Source organism: Lepidochelys olivacea, assembly GCF_965140295.1.
Source record: "Lepidochelys olivacea isolate rLepOli2 genome assembly, chromosome: 3".
In the NCBI taxonomy this organism is placed as follows: domain Eukaryota; kingdom Metazoa; phylum Chordata; order Testudines; family Cheloniidae; genus Lepidochelys; species Lepidochelys olivacea.
The window spans coordinates 75,475,011-75,486,426 of NC_140413.1; the positions used below are offsets into that span (position 1 = coordinate 75,475,011).

The following is an 11,416-nucleotide window of genomic DNA, read 5'->3' on the forward strand; positions in this document are numbered from 1 at the left end:
TTCCGCCCAATAGGAAATAAGAACAGTGCTTTTCTCCTGGTGTATGCTGTGCTGTGATTCTGTTCAGGCGTTGTTGGTTGTTTTAGTGGAAGTTTGTTGTAGGTTTTGCTTGTTTTTATATCCACGCAATGGACTATAAAGTACCTCATTTGGACAAACTGCACCAGCATGTCAGCATCAAACTGTCAATGTCCTTAAAACACGATCAAAACTATGATTTCTACCGTGGAAACAATTCAGAGACATAAAGTATAAACTGACTTTTCATGGATACCTGCAGAGCAGACGGCATTGCCCCTTTGCTTGCGTTCCTCACACCACAGGAGAGGAAAAATTTCGAGTATAATCTCCCCTTCCTTGCAGCTTAAATGATTTACACTTGGGCCAAGTTGACTCCTGGCTGAACAATCTCTTAATATGCCGCTAAACTAACTAAGCAAGGTACTCCTGCCCGGGCCCTTGTTTCCTAACACTAAAGAGCCTCTTTGTGCTGTGAATATGTTTGCACCAGCCCGTCCACACACTCACACGGAGGAATATTTCCAGCCAAATAGTCTTTCAAGGTATGATAAGTATGGTGATTTATAAACAACTCTCAGAAGTAAGCTAGTTCTTATTAGTAGTAATAAATTCTCCAGTCTGCCCTATTGTACTATTTCGATTAAGATACTTTTAGTCTACAGCGCAGCCCCTTACCCCCCAGTGGTTTATTTTCAAGATAAAGCTTTGGTTTCCACTTAAAAATGGGAAATGAACTCTTTACCACGGCTAACCCGAGTACCGCTCATGCCTAAGAGATCCGCATTCAGTTCCACCATGTCCTTCTTTCCTGTTCGGGCAGCAACTTGTTTATCTTTTTTGTTAGCGCGCAGAAAACGGAGTCGCTGAAGCTGATCTGTAAACACTCCTGTCCCGCAGTGCCTGGGGAAGCCTAACACCGCCGGACTGCCGTGGTTTTGTGATTTGCAAGGTATTAAGCCCTGGGATTCTTTGCTGGGTGTTTTGTCCCGGGTAGCACCTGCTGCTGGGGCAGGTTGGGAATTTCCAGCCTCTTGCCCTCCCCGGAGGGCGGCAGCACCCGGCATCATCACCTTCTTGTATTGTGGCACGGGAGCCACGAGTTTCCCCGGGGCTGCTGGGTGTAAAGGCTATAGAGCTGAATCGCACCCGCTCGGATCTTTCCAAAGCCTCCCTTGTATCTACAAACCGGCAGGCTCTGGTTCATTTTTAAACTGTCGCTAACAAAGTTGCATTTAAAAAAATCGTAAGGAGTCGGCGCGTGGATGGAGGAAGGGCGCGCAGGGAATTCATCACGAGTCAACAGAGCAGCATTGATGAAGCGCTAGTGTGACTTACAGAGCGAACAAATTACTGTGGTAAAGTGATCTCACTCTTGTACCAGTGCCATCCTTGCAATCCAGGCCGTGCTTAAAGATAGCCCACTCCACAGCTCGCGCTCTGCGCAGCGCGTGCGTGCACAACCGCAAAGAGCGTTTAAAGCATGCAACGAGCCAGGCAGCTTTGCAATGATGCAAGCAACAGGAGAACAACGTGCATCTCCTCCAGGACTTGCATCGTGCATGGCCAGAGTGGAGCGTACTTGCTTCTCCGGTCGGTGCGCGGAGAATCCTCCCCCTCCCCCGCATCTTCCCCCCGCCTCCCCCCATCCATGTGGTTGCGAGCAGCCAAGCGCCGTTTCCCCCCTTAGAGTTTGGTTACAAAAAGGGAGCGAGCGGTTGTGGGGCGGGGTGTCGGCGCCGCGGCTGGGGCCAATCGGCGGTTCCGCCGGAGCCGGTTGCTAGAGGTCTCCACGTAAATCAAAGCGGTGGGAGCCAATGGGAGGGCGCGGGAGGGAGGAGCCGGGACGCGTGCCTTTGCAGTGGGCTCTGCCAAGAGGACTTGGGGGGGAGCGAGAGGAGAGAGGAGCCCGAGGCGAAAAAGTAGCTGTCAAATGCGCGGCTCCTTTAACCAGAGCGATCAGTCCGGCTCGGAGAGTCATGGCGACCACAGCGTCTAACCACTACAGCCTGCTCACCTCCAGCTCCTCCATGGTGCATGCGGAGCCGCCGGGGAGCATGCAGCCGGGCGCCGGCTACAGGGATGCACAGACGCTGGTGCAGGCGGACTACACGCTGCAGAGCAACGGGCACCCGCTCAGCCACGCTCACCAGTGGATCACGGCGCTGTCCCACGGCGGGGGAGGCGGCGGCGGCGGCGGGGACTCGCCCTGGTCCACCAGCCCCCTGGGCCAGCAGGACATCAAGCCCTCGGTGGTGCAGCCCGGGGGCCGAGGGGACGAGCTCCAGCAGCACCAGCAGCAGCAGCAGCAGCAGCAGGGGAGACCGCCCCACCTGGTGCACCACGCCGGCAGCCACCACGCCGCCGCCGCCGCCGGGGCATGGAGGACGGGCGCCTCGGCTCACCTGCCGCCCAGCATGGCCTCCTCCAACGGGGGGCAAGCGGGGCTGCTCTACTCCCAGCCGCCGGGCTTCACGGTCAACGGGATGCTGGGCTCCGGCCAGCCGGGCTTGCACCACCACGGCCTGAGGGATGCCCACGATGAGCAGCAACAGCAGCACCACGGCGGGGAGCACCCCGGGGGGCACCCGCAGCCGCACCCTCCGCACCAGCAGCACCCCGGGGGCGGCGGCGGCGGCGGCGGCGGCCACCACGACCCCCACTCGGACGAGGACACGCCGACCTCGGACGACCTGGAGCAGTTCGCCAAGCAGTTCAAGCAGCGCCGGATCAAACTGGGATTTACCCAAGCGGACGTGGGCTTGGCCCTGGGCACCCTGTACGGGAACGTCTTCTCGCAGACCACCATCTGCAGGTTCGAGGCCCTGCAGCTGAGTTTCAAGAACATGTGCAAGCTGAAGCCTTTGTTGAACAAGTGGTTGGAGGAGGCGGACTCGTCCTCGGGCAGCCCGACCAGCATAGACAAGATCGCAGCCCAGGGGCGCAAGAGGAAAAAGCGCACCTCCATCGAGGTGAGCGTCAAGGGCGCCCTGGAGAGCCACTTCCTCAAGTGCCCCAAGCCCTCTGCCCAGGAGATCACCTCGCTGGCGGACAGCCTACAGCTGGAGAAAGAGGTGGTGCGAGTGTGGTTTTGTAACAGGAGACAGAAAGAGAAACGCATGACTCCCCCGGGAGGGACTCTGCCCGGGGCCGAGGATGTATATGGGGCAAGTAGGGACACTCCGCCACACCACGGGGTGCAGACGCCTGTGCAGTGAACTCACATGGGGGTTGGCGGGGGGGGGAATTGCCCCCCCCCATTCCCACTCCCCCAACTTTTGATTGTTTTTTTGTTTTGTTTTTTTAACGTTTTCTCCTATCTTAAAAACAGAACAACACACACACAAAAACCTGCACTGGACTACCCCGCAAACGGTAGCAGGTGAAATGATGTGTTTTGATCTTTACAGGCGAGTGCCCATGCAATGGAGTGGAGTGAGTATCACACACAAACAGACGCGAGACAGACAGATACACGCAGTGTCAGGCACTGAGAGAAAATTTTACAAAAAAAAACCCTCAATTAATTACGAAACAAGAGTGGAACCGACTCTGAGCCCTGCTAAACACAAAGGCAGCTTTAATCTTGGAATGATGCTCAGTATAGGCACATGCTGCTGTCTTTATTTGATGTGGCTCCCCATTAGGAATAAAAAAATAAATCCCTTTTGATGTAGACAGTATTTAACCGTTTGAATTTGCACTGCAAGAAAATTGAAGTTTACATTAACAAATACTTTTTTTTCCCGACCTTGATGTTGCAAATGACTTGCATTTCCCACGGTGAGCGTGAGGGAACCATTGACCAGTCTACAAAATGTTACTGTGTTATAGCCCTTGCTTTCTTAATGTGTTTATGTGAACTTTTGTTATAAACAAGTCTTCTTACATATGTGTAATGTTTATTTTCTCCTTTTACCATAGCAAATATATGTAAACAAACAACTTCCACTTTCAAGAGATCTGACTCTCACAAACGCTTAAGACGTGCCTTCAGAGGCAAGCGTCCAGTTTGGAAGAGAATAATGAAAACCAATAACGTAAACTTCATTTTCAGGCAGTGTTTCGGGGTTGGGGACAGTAAAAGAAAAATGAATAGAAACTAATTGCTTCATTTTAGGGAGGAAGGCCCGTTGTGAAAGCGCTCGGAGGAAATGTTGTGGAGGTTAAATGTATGTCCAGAGTTTTCCAACAGAAAGAAAGTGACACTTTGAAGAAAACCGGGGGGAGAGGATATTTAACTTCAGACACCCCATATGTAAAGTTCTCTGTGTGCTTTTAGTATTCCTAATTACATAGCACTGGAGTATATGTGCTGATGTCAGCCTCTAAACTTGGTTTTATTGAGCAGTTTCAACAAAAAGCTATAAACAGAAAGAACGGAGAACTTGCATATATATACGTAACACTTAGCCCACGGTTCTGTCTGCATATCTCTAGTGCATTTATTGTTGCTTTACTTTCCATATTTATTTTTCCGCTCATATATAAAAACCCCACGCCCTTTGCTCAACTCGCTGCTCCATTCATTGCACGAAAGGACTAGTTTAAGTTGGGCAGCCTTGTCTCTTTCACTGGGGGGGCTGGGGCGGGAACCAAATGGAGTGGGGAAATGCCATTTTCAATTCCTCTTTTCTCCCCTTCGTCGATAGCTTTAAAGTGCATTTCTTGACATTAGCTCGACGGGAAACGGTTAACTTTCCAAAAACACAAACACAAAAGGCTACGGAGGGGAGTACAGAAGAGAAAACTTGAAACAGTGGCTGTGTAGGAGATGGCGGGGCGGGGGGGGGGACTTTACACTGTGCTAAGTACAAATTCACACATGAACTATGTAATCAGCACAAAAGGGTGCTGTCATGGGGGGAAAAAAAGCTTTTTCATAATCTGAAAAGTTTGCTTAGCTGAGTGTTTGGCAATTATGGAGAAAAACGTGAAACATTCTCTCGATCAGCTCAACAGTGAATTCAGTAGGTAGGACTTTAGAATACGGTTCTTACTGGCTTTTTAAGCGCCTGTCACATTTGGTTGTCTCTTATGTTCTTGGTGAGCAAATGGCGAGTTCTGTTAGGCGTATTTATTTGCCTTTATTCTGTTTTTTCCAACGATGGTCATAATGATACAGGCACTGAGCTTTTTGGGGGGATGTATTCAGCTGCTTGCTATTTAGAGTGCTGAGGACTCGCTCCCAGTGAAAGATTCAGATCAGGGCAGATCCAGTGGTAAAGGGAGGAAATGAACTTTCAGATACATTAATATATGGGTAAGGTCAGAAAAACAGAGTTCAGAGGATGTTTGTGAAAAAGCCTCTAACTCTAAATAGGTTTACTTAAAATAATAATAATAAAAAAGTTACCACGCAAACCTTACCACTATGTATATATGTTTAATATTTGTCCTTTGAAATGCAGAAATAGTTTAAATGTTTTCTTTGTCTATTTTTCTTTGTTTCTTTTTTTTAAATGCTACCCAGGGAAATATTTTCATATCATTTTTAAGTGGCCTGCCTCAATGTATATTTATTTCTTTTAAAGCAAACAGGTTCTGGAAACTGTTTTTCTGTAGCTTTAAATGAGTAGGTAAACAAAATCTATATGGGATGTAATTTTTTTTTAATTATTATTTTGTTTCCGTCTCTAAAAATACTTTGTTTTGGTACATTTGGATGTGCTTGTGGGGAAAAATAAAAACGCAGAGATCCTTATATATTTATGTTAAAGTAATATTTTATTATCTACATAAAACAGAAATGCACAATACCTTCATAGTTTGTTCTACTTATTGAAATATCCGTAATTTGTTTTTAAAGATAGCATTGATTTACATAGTTCTTAAAATCTGAAGGGAGGCGAACACTCTAGTATCTATACTGAGTTGTACTTCCTTTGTACTTAATGGGATTTTGGAGTAAGTGTTCTGGATATATCGACAGGTCCTCCGTTTATAACGTCCAGAGTCTTTTAGGTTAGCACACGAGGCCATTCTCAGTTTGTCTTGCCAAATCTAACCGGGGCAGTATATTTTAAGCGTTGAATCCCATGATTGTAGGAGTGTCCTTCTTTTGCTGCTTCTCTAAAGAGCTCTGCTTTCGAAGCTAGCAGTCCCGTTCTCGTTGAAAGCATGTGGGAGAGGTGGCGAATATTTGCTCCTCTCTAGCCAGCTCTTAATTTAAGAGCAAAGGCGGAGCTTAATTATAAGGAGTCCCGTTAAAAACAACTAGGTTTAAAGAAAAGAGCTGTCCAGTGACTTCTGGGGCGGGGGGGGATGCACACGCCGAGAACGCCCAGTGTTGACATGTACACTGTCTCTCTGGGTTGGGAAAAGGAGCTGAATTTTGAATCGATTTAGAAAGCGAAGTGTTAGTTGGTTCCAGTGGCCCTGAAGAGCGTATAAAGGAACAATGCTGTATAAAAAAGTAACAAGTAGTCTAGTAATGGCGATGGCGGGCGCGTGGGGGAGGAGGTTAGATACAGCTGCGCTGTTTGTAACAAATTGGTCACTTTCAAGTGAAAGAGCTCCATGTTAAAGGAGCCCCTTTTGGAGCCTGGCTTACTGGTGGGCGAAATCAAACTGAGCAGTGTTAACACGTGCTCATGTGTTAAAATCCTTTTTGGTTTGCTCGGTTTAATAAATACAATATCCCCCTTTTAACGCTAGTTTCTAGGCGTGTTAGATTTCATCATCTTTTCTAACTCCTAGTCAATACTACACTCGTCCCAAACAGATTCGGCTAAATGATCTTATCTGTAGCTCGGGAGCGAGGTGTTTTGTGGCCACAGACATGCTGATGGGTAAAGTGTTTAAGCTGGGTATGGATTTAAAGTCCTAGGTCAATATTCCAGAGAACTGTCTGCAGAAAACAAGCAGCATCTGCCCTCTGCAGGACATTTCGGTGGACTTGGAGGAAATATTTGCTTCTGACAACAGGCCCTGGTTAACTCTAAACAATCACGTGGCAGCTGGACAAGATGTGACTTTGATGGATACCTGCCTTTCATAGCTGAGCAACAGTCTGCCTCCCCACTCCAGCCCTTGCACCTCTAGCTTGAGCAGCTCCAGGTTAACCGGAGTTTGGTAACTGAACTATTTTTTTAAACACAGAGTAGAATAGCACTGGAAGGAGATGAGCATCGTTCCAAAGACTTTTTCCCCTCTAGCCACAATGAACAAGCTTTTACCACCACCCCCGCAAAAAAAAAAAAAAAAAAAAAACCCACCCCATTCATGCAAACTAGGAACTTGGATCATTATTTTGCTATTGGTAAATTAAGCAAAAATTACAAAGAAACAATTACTAGGGCTGCAGAGTTTCCTGCAGATTAGAGGAAATATTGCACCTTAACACTATGTGGGGTTTAGAGCTGGGTTGAAGCACCGATTTCTATCAGAGACCTTGCTTTATAGATCAGATCTCAACAACAAGATGCGATTTCCTCTGCTCACTCCCTCTAAAGGAGGCCGAAGCCTGCAGGCAGAATTAGATTTTTATTATTAATTATTATTATTATTATTATAAAGGCCTTTTATTTTCCGTTTCTATTAAGGCACCGAGTAGCTGAGAAGCAGCCAATATTATCTGAGTAGCAACACCAAATATTTGGTTGCAACCCAGACCCCGCGGAGTAAGTTTCACTTCTGCGTGGAGAATGGCTTGGCTCGGCTTTCATTTCATTCCTCGATCTTCTGGTTTGTGGGGGGGCTTTAGAAATCCAGCCTGAGTCCTATGCACGAACCGAAGAAAGGGGTCGAGGGGAAGAACTGCGGTAGTTGTAGAGAAAAAGAACGAGAAAGAGTGTCCAATATCTCGCGAATTGGCTGCAGAAACCTTGGTGGAATGCAGAAGAGGGGCTTGGTAGATATATATCTGATTAGGCCAGGCTATTGCAGTACTTGCTCGTGAATTTCTTTTTCATAAAGAGATCTATAGATAGACTAAACCAAACCAAACCCTATATTCAGTTTAGCTTTATTTTAAAAATAAAACAGAAAAAGGAGCTACTTGGAGATCCTGTGGACTAGCACAATTTTTGCGGCCCAAACCCAATCGAATAGGAACCTGCAGAAAAGCTAGATTTTAAAAAGGGGAGTTTATGCCTCCTTTTATCCTGGTGTTTTAAGAAAATCGAAAGCTGGTTCGCTCTGCCGAATTTTTATTATTTTCTTAAGTTGCAGTTTTATGTTTACGTTTTGTTTGCCCCATGTGACAAGTGAATATGTAAATTACACTCATTTAAAATGGGTTATACAGCTACAAGGCCATATGCGCGTGCGAGCAAATCAGGGTCTAACTATGTCCATATGTGGCTATGTACACACACATTTATGTTAGCACGCTCGTTTCTTCTTTCTCCACCAGATTGGCTTTAACAGCGACAAAGTTCACTTTCTTTGAATTAACTCTGTCATTTATTTTACACAGCTGTAAACTCCAAAACAAAGAAACCCCCAACAAAAATTCAGTCGCAGCCTGTGTCGCTTTCTTTCTTTCTTTCCTGTCCATGGCGTTTTTGCTTTTGATATAATTAAAATGGGTTATTTGTAAATCAAGGACAGATCCTCTACAGAGAGACCAATTAACTGAGGAGCAAAAATCCACCTCTTTCTTAAAGTTTATTCCACCCACGTCTTTCGGAGCTTTTATAGCTCTTTGTTCTGGTGTTCAAGGAAAACGTGCATATTCCATTCTAGTAGGGAGAGAAAATTATCTTTATACAGCTGCCCATTATGGTGAGCCCGTCTTGAGAGCAGAATGAACTGTATGTGTAAAATATGGAAAGTTAGCGCATTAGAATTACCCAAATAAATACCCCCCAAAAGAGGCAGATGTCACAGATTTTTTTTTCCACAGAAAGGAGGGGGAGCCGTAAGTGCCCATTGGCAGCCGACTCTCTGAACAATATGTTGGTTTGGGGGGGATGTAGCTGGTGAACTGAGATCTTACCGCAAATATTTTAAATGAAAATCAACTGTCGGTTATAAACAAATCTCCGCTCCCTTTTCTAATACGGATCTCCCCCCGCCCTTTAAAAAGAGAGGGGTTCCTTTAAAGCATTGTGATGCCGTGGTATTCTGGAAAGGAGGAAAAGTTGCCTACACTTTTCTTTAGGGATATTTTTAAATGAGTGTTTTAAGTGTTTTAATTCGGAGGCAGTTTTACCTTCCCTTGGAAACCTGCTCATCAAAAGCGATATTTGGGAGGGGAGGAGGGGACGCCTCTCTTAAGTGTTTGGTTACATTGTTTTGGAAGGAAACGCCTTTTTCTTGAAAAAGTTCCTTTTTAAATCTGTAAATGGAAAAGCAAAATCCTACAAAGTTCTGTTCATTAACTTGGAAGTTTGAGTACTTGTACACTCGACTCCCTAGACTACAGTCGACTCTCCATTATGGTCCGAATGTATTAAACAACAGCAATCAAATTACAGCTCAGCAGCATTCAGCCTAGCAGTTGATGCACTTTGTCGTACTTTGAAGAGCATGTTGGGGGGGGGGGGGAGGAAGGGGAGAGGGTAATCATAGTTTCGAAAGCATTAAGAGAAAAGCACAAGCTCCTTCCCAATGTATGCCTCTCATTAAAAAAGTTACCATGGCGTTAAAAATAGTCAAAATTGTTTTGCGTGGATTTTAATAAAATAGTTTAGTCTAAGTTAAAGTCCCTTTTCGAGAGCTACAAAGTCCATAAAGATAAACATAAGCGTCTATTAACCCTTGTCTTATAAACTCCCAGTTGTGCCCAGCTTTCATACAGCGCTTCAAACACTGGGGGCTTGGCTATGCCATATGCAGCCCATAAAGTTGAGACTATACCACACCTTGTAAACCCATCGGGGATGTTGTGCCTACAGATTTGCAGGAGTCTCTCGATAGCAACGGATTTTCGCTGCCAATATTATGGCACAGGCTAGTCCCGTTTCCCCTTTGGGGCAGAGGGGCGGTAAATCGAGTCCATACGGGGACAAACATGTAGAATTCTGCGGGCTACACTGAATGAGGGTGGAGACAGTTTTGCAGTGGGCTGCCAAAAGGAGCGAGATCTCCTAAAATCCCTGTTGGGGGAAATGTGTACCCTTTGTTCAAAATAAACTACCGGGGGGGGGGGAGAATGAGCGGAAAGGTGATCTTAGTTATTAGGCGCTTTGGAGCAGCCATCTCTGCTGACTTTAAACCCCGAACGAAACAGCGGTAAAACACAATGGGATGCTCCTGATCATTTCTGCTGGGTGTGACAAAGAGCTTTTAAGCAGGATGCAAACAACAGTAGCTAACAGCGGCCCACACGCCAGACCGGGAAAGGAAAATCAAATATAAAAATCAATTTACAAATGGAAAACACGCTAAAATAGACCCCTTTCACAACTCAAACGTAGGACCCTGACCCAGCTCGGCCAGCTAAATTTGACCTTATTCTTCATGCAACCTAAAGGGGGGAGGAAAATGTCCTTACTCTGCGATGCTGTTTGTACCCCATTCCGGATACGCGGGCAAGTAATGAGGCGAATACAAAATGAAGTTAGACTAACATATTGGGCATGCAATTTGTCTGCTCTATAAGTCTCAGCTACGACTCTGCTGTGTCCCCCAGGGATTTCAGGGGCATAGCTGACCGTTAGAATAGCAGAATTTAACCAAAGCAACTGCATCTCAACCCAACTGGTGTTTGCGAGAGTTAGCAGCAGCATTGTAGGCGCGTTTGAGTAATGTAGAGAGGTCACTGGCAAAAGGAGGTGGTCAGACAGCCCGTATGCCTGGAACAACGATATTTAAAACAAATACAAAAAGCCGATCAGGAGCGTATGAAAAGGATGCCAGGCCGTAGGTCTGCTGCCAGTGGCTTGCGGTAGAGATTTCTTGGCTAGTTCTAAAAGGGTGGCAGTTCTGGCTTTCGTGTTTAAGGGGAGAAACTCGGGCAGAGGCCACGCTGCAAAACTGTTTGTAAAATGCCCTCTCTCCCTCACTCCAGAACTTGCAAGAGACTCTTATGAAAGTTAGGGCTTCTCTTAGGCTGCCTGAGTCATTCATTAATTCTCTTTCCCTCCTTGGTTCATTCATGTCTGCAGTCATTCATTGCCAAGTCCATGGAGGCATCAGCTCCTTGGTCAGTAGGGGAGACATACAAACAAGGATGGTGCTATTTATTTCCCTCTGCCTGTGGATTTCTAAGACATTCAAGCAGGCACAATCATTAAACTAATTTGTATTTGATTGTTTGGGCGGACGGGGGTTAGTTTTATTGCACTAAGCATTCAAGCACGCACGCATCGCTGATTACCAGTATACATTAAATAAAGTTGTTTGTACACATTGTCTTACCACATATAGGCAGTCTTATTATTCTAATTACTCTAATTAGTGCATTGAAATGTTTTCTACTTGATTTGAGGAGACAGTGATTAGTTCTGTT

The 11,416-nt window shown here is 46.0% G+C and overlaps 1 protein-coding gene across 1 annotated transcript; it reads left to right on the forward strand.

Moving 5' to 3' along the window:
* The first annotated feature begins 1,921 nt into the window (after positions 1 to 1,921).
* Positions 1,922 to 5,632, forward strand: POU3F2 (POU class 3 homeobox 2). The gene has a single exon (XM_084623340.1). It carries the CDS (start codon positions 1,998 to 2,000, stop codon positions 3,234 to 3,236), a length of 1,239 nt encoding a protein of 412 aa, XP_084479466.1. The 5' UTR covers positions 1,922 to 1,997; the 3' UTR covers positions 3,237 to 5,632.
* The last annotated feature ends 5,784 nt before the right edge of the window (positions 5,633 to 11,416 follow it).